The sequence below is a fragment of the Glarea lozoyensis genome (assembly GCF_000409485.1).
Source record: "Glarea lozoyensis ATCC 20868 chromosome Unknown GLAREA14, whole genome shotgun sequence".
Taxonomy (NCBI): Eukaryota; Fungi; Ascomycota; class Leotiomycetes; order Helotiales; family Helotiaceae; genus Glarea; species Glarea lozoyensis.
In genome coordinates this window covers 202,067-219,626 of record NW_007360988.1, presented here as the reverse complement: position 1 = coordinate 219,626, position 17,560 = coordinate 202,067, and the positions used below count along the sequence as shown (strand labels likewise).

General features: G+C 46.2%; 7 protein-coding genes across 7 annotated transcripts; 4 read left to right on the top strand and 3 right to left on the bottom strand.

Moving 5' to 3' along the window:
- Nucleotides 1-459: 459 nt before the first annotated feature.
- GLAREA_06633 (uncharacterized protein) lies at nucleotides 460-1,875 on the bottom strand (the record flags this gene model as incomplete). The annotated part of the gene is made up of 1 exon (XM_008080581.1): nucleotides 460-1,875. The coding sequence occupies one exon, from the start codon at nucleotides 1,873-1,875 to the stop codon at nucleotides 460-462; it is 1,416 nt and encodes a 471-aa protein (XP_008078772.1).
- A 767-nt stretch (nucleotides 1,876-2,642) lies between these two features.
- On the top strand, nucleotides 2,643-3,325 carry GLAREA_06632 (uncharacterized protein; the record flags this gene model as incomplete). The annotated part of the gene is made up of 3 exons (XM_008080580.1): nucleotides 2,643-2,670; nucleotides 2,768-3,206; nucleotides 3,271-3,325. 3 exons carry the CDS (start codon nucleotides 2,643-2,645, stop codon nucleotides 3,323-3,325), a joined length of 522 nt encoding a protein of 173 aa, XP_008078771.1.
- A 239-nt stretch (nucleotides 3,326-3,564) lies between these two features.
- Nucleotides 3,565-4,462, bottom strand: GLAREA_06631 (uncharacterized protein; the record flags this gene model as incomplete). The annotated part of the gene is made up of 2 exons (XM_008080579.1): nucleotides 3,565-3,918; nucleotides 3,971-4,462. The coding sequence occupies 2 exons, from the start codon at nucleotides 4,460-4,462 to the stop codon at nucleotides 3,565-3,567; spliced, it is 846 nt and encodes a 281-aa protein (XP_008078770.1).
- A 464-nt stretch (nucleotides 4,463-4,926) lies between these two features.
- On the top strand, nucleotides 4,927-5,610 carry GLAREA_06630 (uncharacterized protein; the record flags this gene model as incomplete). Its single annotated transcript, XM_008080578.1, has 1 exon — nucleotides 4,927-5,610. The coding sequence occupies one exon, from the start codon at nucleotides 4,927-4,929 to the stop codon at nucleotides 5,608-5,610; it is 684 nt and encodes a 227-aa protein (XP_008078769.1).
- Nucleotides 5,611-6,758: 1,148 nt separating this feature from the next.
- Nucleotides 6,759-9,896, top strand: GLAREA_06629 (uncharacterized protein; the record flags this gene model as incomplete). The annotated part of the gene is made up of 2 exons (XM_008080577.1): nucleotides 6,759-6,875; nucleotides 6,927-9,896. The coding sequence occupies 2 exons, from the start codon at nucleotides 6,759-6,761 to the stop codon at nucleotides 9,894-9,896; spliced, it is 3,087 nt and encodes a 1,028-aa protein (XP_008078768.1).
- Nucleotides 9,897-14,110: 4,214 nt separating this feature from the next.
- Nucleotides 14,111-15,826, top strand: GLAREA_06628 (uncharacterized protein; the record flags this gene model as incomplete). The annotated part of the gene is made up of 1 exon (XM_008080576.1): nucleotides 14,111-15,826. One exon carries the CDS (start codon nucleotides 14,111-14,113, stop codon nucleotides 15,824-15,826), a length of 1,716 nt encoding a protein of 571 aa, XP_008078767.1.
- A 436-nt stretch (nucleotides 15,827-16,262) lies between these two features.
- GLAREA_06627 (NAD(P)-binding Rossmann-fold containing protein) lies at nucleotides 16,263-17,433 on the bottom strand (the record flags this gene model as incomplete). The annotated part of the gene is made up of 3 exons (XM_008080575.1): nucleotides 16,263-16,765; nucleotides 16,837-17,322; nucleotides 17,376-17,433. The coding sequence occupies 3 exons, from the start codon at nucleotides 17,431-17,433 to the stop codon at nucleotides 16,263-16,265; spliced, it is 1,047 nt and encodes a 348-aa protein (XP_008078766.1).
- Between the last annotated feature and the right edge of the window lie 127 nt (nucleotides 17,434-17,560).

Genomic DNA, 17,560 nt, shown 5'->3' with positions numbered 1-17,560 from the left:
GTCAGGGAATTTCACCAATGATACCACTCATGACAATTAGTAGGGAAATTTGGGAATAGCGGAATTCATGCAAATTAAAAGAGAAGTTAAGATGTAATATTCATAAATAGAAGGGTCCGTAAGAGTTGTGTAATACATATCACAAACATTGCCTAGGATATATATCTCGATTTTCATGTCAGTCAGGAGGCAGAACCTTAAGCGAGATTGTAAAAGAAAAGTCTCAGGAGCGATGGAAAATATAATAAATCCTTAATAATAGCGAATGATCACTATATAGTATGTTAAATAAAGTAATTAAGTTGTAAATAAAAATATTGTATTGTTACATGGCCACTAGCCAGATTCATGACTTCATGATCCATCTCATCATCTCAGCGCAGAAGACCTTGCTCCTACACCTTCCATTTCTCATACCCATAAAACACAAACCTACCAATCATCAGACTCACCTTCCCCCTAATCCCTCGTCCTCCTCCTTCCCCTCTCTTCCTCCTCCTCTACAACCTCCATCTGCACCTCCTCCTTCACCTCCTCATCAATCCGCCCCAAATTTGTCTTCACAAACTGGATCTTCTTCTTCCTACCCTTTGCCCTGGGCAACCTACTTGATTTAAGTGGTTTTGGGCCAACTGGTTTCGGTCCACGCGGCTCATCTGCGTGTTGAAGAAGATATGCTGCTTGTTGGCGGAGGGTGAAGGCGCGGGTTGGTCTTACTGATGTTATCGGACTCTTCGGTGGAGCAGGAGTTGATGTTGGGGTTTTGAGCTCGGTGGATGGAGAGACGGCTGGGCTCTTGGAGGGTGGGAGAGTGAGAGTTTTCAGCTCGGTGGGTGTGGAAGTGGTTGGCCTGTTTGGTTGAGTTGAGGTAGAGGTAGCTGATCTCTTCTTTAGAGGTGGTCTAATAGGTTTAGCTGGTAGAGACCGAGAAACGGAAGATGGTTTCTTGCCTTGCGGGAGAGCTTCAAGAGAAGTCTCGCTTGGTACCGGCTCTTCGCTAGCAACAATCTCTTCGCTCTGAGGGGTAGGAATACCTATCTTTAGTGAGGCTCGACCTCTTTTCTTCTTCAGCTGCGGCCTATGCTCCTTGAGCATCGATTGATACCGGGCTGCAATTCTACATTCGTAGTCAACAGAGACTTCTGGTTGATGAGTTACTAGGATCTGAGTTACGGTATCAAGATCCTCAGCTGGGTTTTGAAGAGCGATGACATCAACTGCGCCGTCAGCACCGGATTCTGAGTCTGTCTCGCTTACTACTGATGGAGGAGAATCTTCTCTTTCCGATCTCCTTGTTGGAGGGCGGACTGTGGAGATTTCCTGTAGCTCATCTAACTCATCTACCATTGGAATCCAGAAGTCTTCGAATGTCGTCTCGTCAATGTCATCATCGACCAGTGTTATTTCAATCCTGGGTATTTTATCAGACTTCTCTTGGTCGTCTCTAGAACCATCAATATCGCATTCCAAAAGTGCTCCAGCTTGACAACTGTCATCGTGTTTCGTCAGCAAATCTGTAAATTCAACGAAAAATGGCTCTTCGTCGATGATCGGAAGCGTCAGCTCATCATTTCCACCCTGGTCAATTCCACTAGAACACTCATCACTGCATTCCAAAGTTGCTCGAGCTTGACGACTCTCGTCCTCTTTCGCTAGCGTTTTCGGTGATGCAGCAGGTGGTTCGTCATGGATGACCAGTGGAGTAATGGCAGCGACGTCTTTGAAATAGTCAAAGTTGTCATGACCAAGCTTGGAAGAATGCTCTGTGTAGCATTCTGAGCAGATGATGAAAGGTAGTCCGACTGTTGGGCGTCGATCAGGATCGGTGTTGATTTTGCGGCAGATGAGGCAGAGCTCAAGTTCGCTGGATTGCATGTTGAATGAAATCTGTGGAGTGGCGCTGAAAGTGGTGGCAGGTGGGCTGGGTAGTCAGAAGCTTGCCATAAAGGGTATTTGAGGGTTCGAAATGGCAAGCCATTTTATACTTTATTCGAAGTGTTGTTTTGTTGTTTTATTGAAGTGACCTTGTTCGCAGACAGCAGGAACGCCACAAAAGATGCTGTATAACTAAAGGACGTGACGGACTTCTTTCAGGTTGCCATTTTTTCAACATGAATTAAGGTGAAATTTTCTTTGTTTCAAACACCAATTTTCCTCGCCTTGCATTTTCACATGCACGTCGCGATTTGAAAACGGTTTAACCACCGACAGAGAGGAAGGCAGATAAGCTCGAGTAAACAGTCTTGATCATCGAATTTTGCCATCGGTACCGTCCTTTATCTTCTGGGCAGTTAAAAGTTGACCCGAATCCTGGAAAGATATCGAAACTAAGCGATATAATCTTACTTGCCTCGTATTCTGAATAGATCTCAGTGTGACAGCCAATCTTCATGTGAACTTCTTCTGCATGAGCTTTATCCTCAAACAACACCTTTCATGGGGGAACCAAGGTGGTGGTAAAGAATAGAAATTACTAAAGGTGAGGTGAATGTGGAGGAAAGAGCAACTGACCTTCAAACCGCCATCACAACAACCATCCACTATCCATCTCAAACAATCCTCACCACAATCTACTCCAATCAATCTACCCACCCACCCAAACCATCCAATCCAAAACAATGTGCCGTCTCATAATCGTCAAAATGGAAGGCAAAGAGTGCGGTCACTCCCGTAAGCTCCCTTATCCCCCCATTCCCCCATTCCCCCATCCCCCCACTTCTCCCCTTCCCTCTTCATCCACGCATCTACACTCACTCACACCTCCTAGTAATGTGGCGCGACTCCTGCCGCGTCAAGAACCCGTCGTTGTGCGATGACTCGCAATGCACGACTGATTACGATGTCGACGAGGGGATTTGTTATATGTGTGTTGAGCGACACCATTATTTGAAGGAGCAGAGGCGGAGGGAGGAGAGGGGTGAGGAGGAGGGGGAGGTTGGGGGTGAGGTGGATGAGAGGCAGATTGAGGTGGAGAGGAAGGGGAGTGGGGAGAGGGAGGAGGACGGTGGTGATGAGGATGGTGAAGAGACGGTAGAAGTTGCTAGGGATGCGATGAGTGTTGTTGAGCGGGAGTCGGATGGCGATGACAACGGACTAAGACCGAAGGGGGAAAAATCACCAAAAGTCGATGATAAGACGATGGCGAAGAAGAAACAGCTGGCGGAAATTGAGCGAGAGATTGAAGTTGCGAGGATGATGGAAGAGGAGTAAGTATTTCGTTCTTCGGTTCACGGACTGGATGAGACGGAGTCTTACTGACGAATGCCATAGTAGAATTAAGATCGCAACTGCGTTGAAAGAGGCGTTGGAGAAGAATCAGATTTGATACTAGCGGTAAATTGTGAGTCGTTGAGACGGGCGGATAAGCGGTGGCTATGTTAGTAGTGCCACGGGGAACTGTACATATATCGACTGGATATTTCCCCCATGGATATTCCCACGAGAAAGCTCTCAAAGAGCAAGGCTTTAATCAGAGTTTAGCGTTCTTGAATATGAATTCCAAAGCGTTATATTCGAGGTGTCTCGTGACTGTAAATTGGGTATATCCATCTCTATGTACCTGGTCTATTCAATCCGTTCTTCCCTCGTTGCTCCATCAAGCAACGGATCCTCCTCATTATGCACCTTTCTTTGATTCCCGTTATACAAACAGTAATGCTGCACAATAAATATAATGTCAAAAAACATACTAACGTTTCCCAACATCAGCTTGACCGGGTTTCCAGTTATGCCCGACCAGTCTCCTTGTAGATAGCTGTCTATTCCAAGCTGTAGAATCGATAATAGGCCACCAGCGAAATCGAGAAGTATTTGTACAATCGACCACCCTTGCGTGGAGTGGTTTCGGTAGTTCGTGAGAACTTGAGGCATGTATTTGACAAAAGTAATAATCAGCTTGACATATGAGATAGCATATATCTGCAAGCCTGTTAGTCGCAACCCTAAAACTCACTCTCACAACACAACTTACCACATCAATCCAAGCCCACCCAGTCTTCGCATCCTCATCCTGTCGCAAAACAACAATAAACACCACCGTCCCCACCCCCACAAGACTCCCCACCACAATCCCCAAAATCGCCTTACTAATCCTCGCCCCCGGATCTCTCCTCCCCCTCTTCTCAAACCCCCACAGCTCCGCCCAAAACTGCGAGAAGATAATAATACTGATGCCCACCGCATGCGCCGCGAACGCTAGATCATTGAACTGCACCGTCGGCGCGAGTCCATGATGGCGTAACGCGTACTGCGTGCGGATCTGCGGCGAGTAGAGGAATGCCGCGTTGGATACGAAGTAGGCGATGAAGCCCAGGACGTTGATGGCGGGGAAGTCGATGGTGGTGCCGGTGGTGGAGGAACGACGGAAGTTGAGGATGGGCTGTGGGTAGAAGGAGAAGGACCAGCAGAAGAAGTAGATCCAGCCGAAGGAGACGGAGATGAAGTGTAGGAAGGAGGCTGCCATGGTGGCAGCGGTGGTCAGGGCATGTGTGTTGGGAGGTTGAGGTTATTGATGAGACTTATGTTGTGAGGTTGGCTTGCGAGCGCGTGAGCCTCGCAGTGCGCATGGGTTTGGTTATTAACGGCTTTGGTGGTGATTGGATGAGGTGAGTCCAGTTTCAGCTCGGAACTTTGGCGGAGGCTCGGGCCGAGGCAAAATACAGAAATGACAGCGGCAGCCGTACTGTACTACGGAGTACGCCTCTTCATTACATCGGCATCGGCTTACCAGCTAGATAAATTCTCCATTCATCCTCATTCTTGATGCCCATTCCTGTATTCACAAACCCATCTCCCCACAATGGTGGGTTTAACTGTGTATTGCCACACTGAATCAGATTTTACTTCCTGCTGCCAGAAAGACCTTCCTTTCATCGAATATCACAGTAGAAAGAAACCTCTTCAACTCGTGGTATATAAACGGACAACATGTCACAAGTTAAAATAGAATCACCAAGAATGAAAAGAGCCCACCTAAATTTCCTGCATCTCCCAGGAGAGATCAGGAACGAAATCTACACTCAACTCCTGGTCCTCCCCCGCGAAAGCAACATCCTACCATTCTATGACTGTAATCTATACGACATCTACCCCGAAATCCTCTCGGTATGTCGAAAAACCCACACCGAAGCACTCCCAATCCTCTACGGCCTCAACACCTTCATAGCAAACACAACACCAACTTCATGCTTCCCGCGACTCACCCCCTTCCACGCACCCGTCCAAAGCTCCGCCATGGTCGCATTGATCCGCAGATATTACGTCCGCATCCGATTAGATTACCAACCGTCGTTCTCTTTCGAGCGGGCTCGGGACGCGTTTACGGGGATGGAGGAACTGACGGTCGATGTTTTCCGGATGAACTTTGACAGGTGGTCACCCGGGGTTCTCACGCGGTTTGAGGGCGTGAGAGGCGTGAAGAATGTGAGGATTGTGGGGAGTACTTATGGGTTTCCGCGGTATGTGGAGTGGTTGGAGGGTTGTATTGCTAGTGCTGAGGGTGTTGATGTTGAGGGGTTTGAGGGCGAGGAGCAGACGGTTGTTGAGAATGTAAGGAGATGTGATGGCCGGACTGTTGGCAGAGAGCTGGGTATGAATATTGCTGAGGTTTAGCTGCAGCAAGGGGGACGGGAAGACTTAAGCCAGATGAACATCGGTCAAGACTTTGGTAACTGTTCCTGCAGTGATATTTGGGATGCTGAAGTTGGAGCATCAGAGCAGACGTCGGAGTACCTCGCTTGGAATCGATACACTGGCTCGTTCATCCCTCGGAAGGTATGGCCTTCTATACCAAGAACGTGCGTTTTGAATATACGTTACATCCAATCCGACTCAATGGTACCTTCCCATGGATTTCTTCGCAGGTTCTTCAGTATACGAAAATCTAATTTGATGTTGAGAACGCTCTTCGACCTCAAATCAATGCACCACCACAAAATCCGACAAAAACATCCTCGTTGTACAGATACAACCACTGAGTTTCGTTTTCATCAATCGTCGATGTCGTCCCTAACAATACGGCTCCCATTAAGCGAACAGTAACAAGGAGAGGACGATCAAAACAAAAGGTCACATGACCGCATCCTCTTCGATTGATCACCCGTCACGAATCTCTCGTCCACGAGCTCCCACCCGCAAGCATGAAATACGTTCGTCAACCAATTTCATCTGATCTTTTCATCAAACAAAATCGAAGCGGCCGTTCACACTCAAGATCCAAGATCACCATGAAATCGTCAGAGCCCCACCGGGGGGCATGTTTCAGCACGCACCGCGACCAGCCAAATTCTGACATCCAAGCGTTGGGGCACAGTTTCGGTTCCTCGTCTCCGCCAATAACGGTGCATGGCGGCAGGATTCGTTTAAGGTTAAAACACCATGGATACGCCGGCTCTGCTGCCATTTTGCCTTGTTGAAGGTTTTCCCTTCTTCTCGAGTCGTTTTTAATTGTATCTATTTTCTGCGCAGTCTGGTACTTTTTTGCTTGAGCGATCCTGGAGATCTTGAATTTGACGTTGGAGGAAAGAACTATACTTTAATAATTGTAAGTCATTTCTGGGCTTGAATCCGAATTACTTCGATTTACTTGCAATTGGAGAGTACACGGGAGTGCTAAATTTCGAAATACCTTCAAATACCCTCGGACTGCTAATCAAACCGTTCGTAGTTTTATCGATCGACATTATCTTTAGTGCTTTTTCAAGCTCCAGAATCTCATATTTCTTCTTTCGTTGGATGCGAATACATCTTACCGTGCAACCATGTCAACGTGGGGAGCATATTTCTCTTCTTATGTGAAGAAGAAAGAAGATGGAACGTTGGTGTCTGATAACAAGTTGCCAGAGGAGAGCAAATCAGAAGTCCCACCTCCACCCAAGGTATGTGTAGTTAATCCCACCCACGAGACACACAGCTAATATATACCCCAGGTAAACATTCCAGTGCAAAAGCCGAGCACGGCGACAAAGAAATTATACGGTGCGACGTTTGAGGAGAAGGGTCCCCAGGGAGCGGAAAAAGCAGCTGGTAATGCAGCGAGAGTCGCAAAGCTTTTTGGGCGTGATGTTTCCAATCCAGCCCTGGCCCAAGTCGTGAGCGATGCTGTCAAACAAAAGAAAGAAACTGTCACCGAACCGAAAGACGAATTAATTCTACCCAAATCTACATATGTTCCCATTACTCAGAAATCACCCAAGAAAGCTTCTACCAAAAAGGCCTCCCCAAAACCTGTACTAGAAACCAAAGACGTCGAGGTTGTTAGCAGACCTGCTTTTGTGCCAATTACACAGCGCCTGCGAAAGGACTCGATCAGCGAGACAGTGGCAATGATGTCGTCGCATTCTATGGTCCCGGCCAAACTTGAAGTCAAGCAAGATATCACTATCGTCAAGCCACCAACGACACCACGCGCTCAGGTGACTGTTCTACCTCCGCTGCAGACATCACCTAGGAACGACGATCGCCAATCCATACCTATTATGTTTCATGGAATTAAGCATGCGTCGACTGAAATCGTGCCGCTGATGATCTCAGACAAAGCCCTAGTAAATTCACCTCTACAGATGAGGAAAACAAGGGCAAGGAAAGATTCCAAGTTCTCAGAGCCTTCAGTGACTCGAAATGGAACACAAACCTCGTTCGACGATTTGATGAATGAGCTAGGTGCTCACACGTCTACCTTCAGTTCAGATAGTCGCTCACCCAGCAAAGACCGAAGCGCCAGAGCAGGCAATCGTGGTTTTCAAAGCAGATCACCAAGCTCTGAGAGAAATCCGAGGCGAGATAACAGTCGCTTACATTCAGCAAAGTCCTCAGTTGATGATGTTCTGATCACATTGCAGCGATCACCAGTTGAAGCTAAATCTCCCGGGCCAACGAAACAGGCTCAAAGAAGAGGTCGAAGTGGACCAAAACAATCCATTTCCGAACTCGACGATATCATGCTTGCCCTTCAAGCCGAGATCAAAGCCGAACCTAAATCAAGATCTGTGTCACCCAGGCCACCGTTCACAAAGGAAGTTGCCGATATGCAGGTAGCGATCCAGCGAGCACACCGATCTGCTTCATCTACATCGTCGAGACGAACACAAAGTCCAAGCAGCGAAGGGCCACTCACCGAGGTACCTGAAGGCGAGGAAGTGGTGGTTGAGATAATTGAGAGTAGGGCTTGGGAGCACGCGCGGAAGATATCTGAATTCAAGCTGCAGCAAGAGCTGATGGAGAAAGAGCGGAAACGGATGGCCGAAGAACAAGTCAAATTCCAGCAAATGGAGGCCCGATTCAGAGAGGAAGAGGAACAGCAGAGACTTTTTGTTGAGGATGTACGAAAATCACAGGAAAAAGAACAGCAGGAAGAAGATGAGAGGCGGAGAAGCGTCGAGGAACAATCTAGAAAGGAGATTGAGGAGAGGGAAAGGATGCTAGTTGAACAAGCAAGAATTGCAGAAGAGAAGCAGGAGGCGCAGCTACGACAGGAACGCGAAAAAAGGGAAGAGGAGCAGCGCATTCAACGCGATAAACGGATATTCGCAGCTGAAGAAAAGAAAAGGATAGCAGATGAGCAGGAGAGGAATAAGCGGATGTGGGAGGAAGAGCGCGCACGGAACGCAGCTGAGGTAGCGAGGTTAATTGCCGAGGAAGAAGAAAGGGAGAGGTCCGAGTTGGAGGCACTAAAACTTGTCAGAAGAAGAGATACCAGTCAAGGTCCGGTGTCTCCTATGCATCGAAGGTCACCGGACTTAGACGACATCAGCATATACTCGGACGATCTGGTTGAGAGTGAAGACGATTTTGAAGAGCAGCTGGAAGAGGAACGCCGGGCCTATGAACTTGAACAAGATGAAACAAGGCGAAGAGATCGACAAGCAGAGGAAGAGAGGGCCGAAAGAGTGCGAAAACGTGAGGAGCAAGACCGTCGAGAACAACTCAGATATGAAGCACAACAGACCGAGAAACTTCGATTGGCTGCTGAAGCCGCCGAGGCAGAGGCTCGTAGGTATGAATTTGAAGAAAAGGAAAGGCAACGACGCCAAGAAGAAGCTGAGCGCACCCGAATCGAAATGCAACAAGACGATGAACGACGCCGCGTCGAAGAGCAAAAGCAACAAAAACTTCAATTCCAAAAGGAACAAGAAGAACGTCGGCAATACGCACTCGAAGAAGCCACACGTCTACGTGAGGCTGAACAATTAGAAGAACGCCGTCGTATCGAAGCAGAGAAGATCAAATCTCCAGCACCATTCCAGAAAGAACAAAATTACTGGGCGGAACGCAAGCGAATGGCAGCAGTACGATCTCAACCTCAATCTCCCCTTCCTCCAACACCACGATCCCAACCCCAATCCCCTCTCCCTCCTCCACCACGATCTCCTCTACCCCCGGCACCGAGCCCGAACGACCAAGCAGAAGAACGTCGCATCCAAGCCCTCGCCGCCAAACTCCAAGCCGAAGACGAAGCCGCCGAAGCCGAAGCTGCTAAACAGGAAGAGCTCCGGAAAGCGGAAGAAAAAATCCGCGCTGCGTTTGCGGGTATGGCGCGCGAAAGAGGGGAGGCTCCGCCGCCGGTTGTGCCCATGAAAGAACCTTCTGCGAGGATTGTTGGGAAGGGTGGACCGTTGCCGATGTTGAATCGAGCGGCTACTTTCCAGGCTGATGGTCCTGCGGTCCCGACGAAGGAGGGGAGGGTGGGGATGATGAAGGGACCGTTGGTTAAGAGGGCGGGCACGGTTGCTGGTGGTGAGGTGCCAGTGAGGAGTGCAGGTGTTAAGGTTGGGGATGGTTTAGCTGCCGTGGCGCCTACGAGGGGAGGGACTGTTGTTGGACGACCTGGTGGACTGCCCAGTGGGCCGAGGGCTGGGAGGGGGTTGCCTAGTGGTCCTAGGGCTGGGAGGATGATTTAAGTGAGGGTGAGGATGACTTTCTGGTGGACAGAGTTGGTTTTTGGGGTATTTTATTTTAATTTGATGAGTATGGTTTGAGATGATGGTTGCGTGTTGTAGGTTTTCTAGCTGGGAGTTGGGAGATTGGATGATTGGATGTAGAGTGTTAATAGTAAATACCCAGAAGTTTAAGCCAGGTTTTGTTTGTCTTTAGTCAATGTCGCATTTCATGTGAATTTGATTTTAAATGGATGCTTAGAGCAAATTAGACACACACAAACACAATCAAGCTTCTAACCCATTCCCCAGACAAGTCATACCCTTCCATCTATCCCATCTCACCTCCCCTTCCCACCCTACTTAAAACCCGCGCCCGTCTGTGCATCTATATATTATCTCATCAACATGCCAGCAGATCTCCCACACCTAGGACAAGATCCCTCTCCACCTGTGACGTATAAGATTTGATATGCATCCTCTAGCGATGCTTGCACTTCTGTTATTGAGAGTGGGTTTGAGGTTTGTGTGTTATGGATTGTGTGGCGAATTTGGGATTTAGGAGGGGAAAGGAACGCATGAGTGAGGAGATAGGGAGGCTGGGGAGGTTGTATAATAAGTGGTTTTGGGGTTTTGTGTTTGGGTGCGAGGGATTTGTTAAAGATGTAGAGGTGTGTTTGTGATGGTGTGTCGTTGTGATCTAGTCTTTCTGGGTGTAAAGTGATGGATGTCAGGGTTCGGATTTGTGCTTTGTATTTTTGAGGGTCGTGGATATGTGAGGTTTGTGGGTAGTAGTGGTGAGTTTGATGTTAAGATGGAAACCGTTTTCTGCACGTCTTTTCTTTTGGCTTTTACATGCTTTTCTACAAATTCACAAGGCTCCTCCCGGTCATGGCTTTGTCAAAGAGTCAGATGCTGTGACTTTATCTCTTTAGATTATCTTTCCTGTTTTCCTTCAGTGGGTGAGTAGATTTATGTTTTTTTTGCATTTCGTGGTTTGTGTATTCGTCTATTTAGTAATGTTGGATTTTGTGGTTTGACTTAGGTCAAGTAAGAGGAGAGTTGTTAAATGACTCTAGGGAGTTCTGTTTGCTATGGAAGATTTGAGAAATTATTGAGATTCATTGAGTATATTTGGGGCTAGTATCTTGATTTATTTACTCGATTGCGTCTCGAAGTTCGTGAAGTAGCTGAGGGAGTAGGCGAATCCTAATGAGTTTAGGTTATTTGTATATTTGCATTTCCATGTTTACTTTGAGAGTTTTCAAACGCGCTATTAATGATGTAGAGAGGTAGGCTTTGACCTCTTGAGCGGGAAAGTAGCTACACTTGGATTTTTGTCTTATTATAGAGGTGGAAAAATTATGATTGCTACTAACAATTGATAATATGTAGGATGTTCCGTTAACGAATACGACCTATTCTGCCCCCCTTTTTTGGTTAACCCATCAGACGAACCCATCAAATACTACATCTAATTAAATTACAGTAATTCCTGAGCGTCCACCCATGATAAATTTTCAAGATTTTGATATTCAACCAACCATGAGCAGAAGTCGTTCAGCATTTTATTGATGATATTTAGTAAGCTCACACTGAGCAAACTAAGCTAGTATTGAGTTGATGACCTTAAGTGTTCAATCAAACCACAAGTTATGTACTTGCTAATACATAAAGTTTTCCAGGCTGGCACACTTGATGGCATACAAACAAGTAATAGTCAAAGCAAATACCAGCGAGTGTGAACAGCATCATCTTCACCATAAAAAAGCAAACCAATATATGTACTATATATTGCGTCGCGTAGTTCATTATGGTAGATCTGTGATAATGTGGTTCCCGTGCCATTTCACTATCAGATTCAACTCTCATGGAAAGCACTGGAGGTCATGTGAAAATTCACTACCCAGCAGCTTGACTCATTGTATTGATGGCGCTAGTGCATTAGCTAAGCTTAGGCAGACGAGAAAACTTTCAATTCCAAGAATTCGAAATCTCAATCATCATGTTCCTCTGGCCACGACAAGTTTTAAATCCAACAGCAGTGCAACGAGGACTATTAACCTCGACAAGCGCGATCCAATACGGACATCTGAGCGCACTGCAATATAGAAATAAGGTATTTTGATTCAAACCTCCTAGCAAAATGTATTTTGGGGGTGAAATATAGCTGGTGGAATATAATCAGCTAATTTGAATCCCGTTACTGGGAGCAGGCATAACTTACCTCTCGCCTCTAAACATAACACAATGAGTTCTGAACCGGAGCAAGACCATCCCGTCGCTAGAGATTCCACCAGCGAAGTCAACAAACAAGCGTTGCCGAATAACATACTGGCCAATTCAGAAGCTTCGGTATTATCCCGAGACACCACAACGAGCCATGCCGAATCACGATCAACGTAATGCAAACTGCAAGAGCTCAGAGATATGGCAGCAGCACTTGGTCTATCAGGCGTTACAATATCCCTAGATGATGTGCATGAGAAAATTGCAGCGTCAACCACGAAAACAAGAGTCCAAGGAGTTCAGGCTACTAACCCTGATGCTGCCTTCCTGAGACTTCCTGTGGAGGTTCGCAATATAGTGTACCGTTTCTTGCTACATAATCCTATCCTTTCAGAACCCGCTTCTGTCGGAGAACGCACGATGTTAGGCGTTCAGCAACAGTATGGCCTTCATACCGCAATCTTAGCGGTTTGCAGGCAGACATACTTGGAGGCTAAATACGTCTTGTTCTTCTAGCCTCCCAATCTTTAAAAGATCATATGTTGGCAGAATTTTGCAATTTTACCGATTCATTTTGCAGGACCTTAAAAATCTTGATTTCTCTCCTGGAATGAAGCTAGATCATGAAATCAACCTTTGCAAAATGGTCGACTGGAAGGCTAACGAGCCAGGAGTTGGTCCTGCAAACGAGCTTTAATGGGAGAAGAGCGATGATAACTCTTCGGGTAAAGTGACCTGTACCAACACATCAAACTTATCATTGTCTCCATGGCCATCAATCACTAATTCTATGAGACCTAACATTGATCAGCTAGCAAAACAAAATTGAATACCATAGCCGTACCGCCGAACACCGTTACTTGATTCTTTTTCCCTCGTTCTTTGATCGTGAAGAATTAATAGCAATTTTCAGCATCGTAGAATTGCAGCAAGATTGAAAAGGGTATTGCATGCATAATCTCAATTGGGGTGTTTGTTCCAACCATTCTAACTTTCCTTGTTACTCCCCTGCCACCACAGAGTGTATGTTCCGAAGTGCCTACCATTATCCTATTCAGAAAACTCAGCAATGTGAATATGTTGTATCAGAAACTCAAGTCGCCTTTCTCAAAGCATGAGGAAGCTTCAAATTTGAGATTACGAAGCCATCACCAGAAATTAACAATATGTAAGTCAAGTTTCTGAAGAAGGCAATTTAATATGATATATTCTTTGCAGCTGTTCAATTAAAAACAGTGAGTCAAGCCATGTCTCGACAAGCAAAAGATCGACTTCGACGAATCCATCACAAGTTGAAGGTGAGATTCTTCCCAACGACTAAACACATTTCTATTTTAAACCCAATAATTGGTGCTTCGTTAGCTAATGCGTATTTAACATGCGCAACGATATAAAACAGTAAGATCACATAGTAACTCATCAGGGGTGACCAGCTCTGACGTTACAATTCTGGGCTTAGAAACGGTCGAATAACATTGATAATGTAGACTAGCAACTTATGCTCTATTCACGTTCTGGCCATGTAATATTGGCAAGATCTGCCATCAGAATTATTCATATGGATCATTCTTTATCAGACCATGTGGGGTTCACCGACTTGCGCATCAGCCGAATGCTGTGATGGACTGACACCACTTGAAAAGGATGTAAAAAGTGGCATATTATCAAATTATATTACCTTCCGCCAGAAGCCCAATATGCTCTTACTTCGGTGCTAAGATAAGAATGGCAGCGACCATTGTATGTTCCTTTATTTCTGAGGCAAATCTTGCGTCAGAGAAAGGAGATCTCATGGGCATCTGTGTCAATTCTATTAGATTCACCGTGCAAACTTTTGTAGTGCAGCACGAGAATTGTGATTGTAGAGCAGTATGATAACTGAATGATAGGTAAGACGAGCATGCAGACTATAAATCTTGGGGAATGTTTACCCTTCATGTTGTTTTTCTTTTTTGTAGATATGCAACATTTCGACAACTGCATTCTGACAATACTCGCAACTTTCAGCCATGGATACCTCAAACCTTCTCCTAATGCCTGCAGAGATACGAAATAAAATTTACGAGGAATGTCTAGTCAAAGATATTATCAGCAAACCAGAATCAACAAATGAAGTTCGGCATCCGACACTCGGTTTGATGCCAAGTATCTTAAGCACCAACAAACTCATCTGGCAAGAAGCATCCTATATCCTTTATTCGCAACCAATTTATCTCCTGATTGATCAGTCAAGCTTACGATCACCAATTTTCCGCAACCGTGGGTCAACAACAGTCAGCTCATTATCTAAAATTCTGTACCCCGTTCTGGAGAATGTTCGCCACTGGAAAATCGTCCTGGACTTTCGAAACGCTAGTATATATCAAGAATCTCCGAGTAAGCCTAATTGTTTGGAGCAATTCTGTCGAGCTATTTTCCGAAATGGAACACCACCCAAGTCACTCGACATAGCAATAGACCCCCGTTTTCAGGAAGACATTAAGGTTATACGTCTCTATCGTTACGGTCTTGAGAGAATACTCCAACCCTTTAAAATACTTCGGAACATCAAGCACGTCGTTATCCGAGAAGCTATCGCTTCTGACGTTACAACAACGTACACCAATGCAAGCTCGCCGCTTTACCGTGAGCAAGATTCAGGGCTGGCTGGGCAGGAAGATTTGATTACAGAAGTTATAGAACTCATGAAAAGTTCTTCCATTGTTGAGACGACTTTTGAGATTAATGACTCGCTTTCAGTCTATACAAACGCATTTTCTAAGTCTCTCGAAACCAGGGGGGGCAAGGGAGTATTGGAGATGCCGAGACGAAGGGACAAAGATACGTACCACTTTAGGCTACCCAACGAAGGCCATATGAATTTCACTCTCAATGAAGTTTACTTTTGGGAAATTGGTTCAACTCTTGGTCACCATAGAACTCTGGGGGAAAGCCCACGATTGTTAAAAGAAATAACCAAATGGAGTACGGGCTGGGTTGGTCGCTGTGACCCCGATTTCCTTGACCCCAAAGTAAGAGAGGACTATGGTTTCGATGCTTTATATTCGTACACAACCTTGCTGAAAAATGAACCTGTGGCGGTATCAGCTCAGGAAGCGAAGCAGGCATTTGAAGCAAACGACATTACAGCTCTCAAACTTGCAAGATCAAAGGCCATAGAGGTCCATGAGTCTCACTACAAGTTAATTATCCAAGCCGCAAAACAACTGAACGACTTTATCAAGTCGCAAAAATGCCACGGCGGTATCTTCGATGCAACGCTAATCGACTCCGACAAATATCCACCAGAACATGACGGAACGCTATACTCGGAAGCAATGTTCCTCGTCGACGAATACGCCGAAACCCTTCGTCCGCAATTAAGCTCCAAGCACCAAGAATTCCTACGTAAGCACGCGCTTGCTTTCGTTGATATTCGGAGGGAGCGAATGCTGCAGGTTGTCGGGGTGATCTTCGATAATGGAATCACGGAAGGCTGTAAATGGAGGAAGATGTTTAGAAATGTCGTCGACAATATGGATAAACAATTGTTGGAGATTCGGGAAACGAGAAAGCAGGTACTCGCCTACGACTTTTTGGGAGAACCAGGAGTCAAGCTTGATCATGAGATGAACTTGTGCGAGCTGGTTAATTGGGAAGTTAATGAGCCTCCAATTGGGTGTTTGGAAGAAGTGGCAGAGCTGAGTTCGAGTCTGAGCAAGTACTCGCTCCGTTCAGCACACTAGAAGAGCAGATGAAACTGAGTTTGATTGATTCAGTTTATGGTGACGTTGCAGATTTGGGCAATAGGTTCTGAGATTTACACCCCTCAACGTAGTTTGAGCACCAAAGACTTAGAAATATACATCATGATCAAAAACCCAAGAACTCAACTTTTCCAACCCTGAACTCATTAATCAAGGAATCTCCCGCACGCATGACAGTCCCTATGACGATTTCTTAATTGATATTCTTCCCTAACACATAGATATTCCAGCGAGAAAGGTAACAATTTTAGCAGTTCGTACAGAAGTATCTGAGTATAAATCGCCTAGTAAGCAAGTCGAAAAGAATTAAATTCAAAATCTTCTTGAAATTTTAACAAACAATACGAAAATGTCCTACATTTTGCGTTATCCTCAAGTCACTTTCTACACCAACAAAAGCGTTTACTAGTACCGCTTATTTGGCTCCACCATTCTCTTGCATCTCCTGCACCCCTCTCCTCAAATCCTCCGCACCCTTAAGAACATCCTTCCGCCGTCCATCATACTCATACTTCCGCATCCACTCCTCCAAACCCTTAATCCTTCCCGGCAAAATACGATCCAAAAACTCCATATCTCTCTTCACAGCCTTCCCCTCTCCCCAGAATTTCCACCACGCGGTGAAATTACCGCGCCATGTCATACTTGCCTCATCTCTCGGAGCATTGGGACCTAGGGCGAAATTGGCAGGGGCGTTGGGATATGGTTCTGCGAGGGGAAGATACGTCTCGAGTGGCACGTATTGATGCACGCCTTTATTGCCGGTGACTTTGCTGAATGTGGAGGCGATGTCGGCGAAACTTACTTCATCGGTTGTGACTTTTAGGTCGAGACCAGCGGATTCGGAGACATTTTCGAAAAGCCAGAGACTGTAGTTTCCGACGTCTTGGAGGGCTATGAGAGGGATTTTTCCTGACTCTGCACAAAATGCGATGTCAGTCAAAGATATAATACTTATATCCGATCGTCAGATGACGCGAATAACTTACTTGCAGGATTTTTCCAAGTAAACACCCCGTTTTCTTCCCTAGGAACAAACATCCCATCCCACAACATCTCCATATACGGCCCCGTCGTAATCAACGAACTCTTCATCCCCTGCTGCCCCATCGCCAAAATAAACTGTCCAACCCGTCCCTTCGCATCATTATGACCCCAATGATACGTCTCATCCCAGTTGGCATCTTTCAACGCATAGTCCGTACACGCATACACATAATGCTGCACGCCTTCCGCGCGCGCAATCTCATAGGCTCTAAAGCCGTAGAAGAGCTCGTTCTTCTCGCCGAGCGTGAAACCGTCGGTGTTGACCCATGCTCCGTAGACGCCGTGGAAGGCGCGGTGGAGATCGGATTGGTTGTCTTGGGCTCCTTGGATTAGGGTTACGTTGGGGAGTTGGGCGAGTTGTTGGGCGCGTTTTGAGGTGGTGTCGCGGGTTAGAACGCGAACGCTGTAGTGCTTGCTTGCTGATAGGGCTGTGAGATGTGGTTAGTAGTGTTTATGTCAAACTGGATATGACTTTAAATACCGTGAACGACTGGTAGGCCTTGTGCACCAGTGCCGCCGATGACCAGGATTTCTTGCATGTTGAGCTTATATTGTGGGTTTTCTTTTGCTTGAAGAGGTAAGCTATTGCGGGATGATGCCCGTTTTTATACATGCTCATGTTGGATAGTATAAGTTCCTTCGCAGCGATTAGTGATGGCTTGCGAT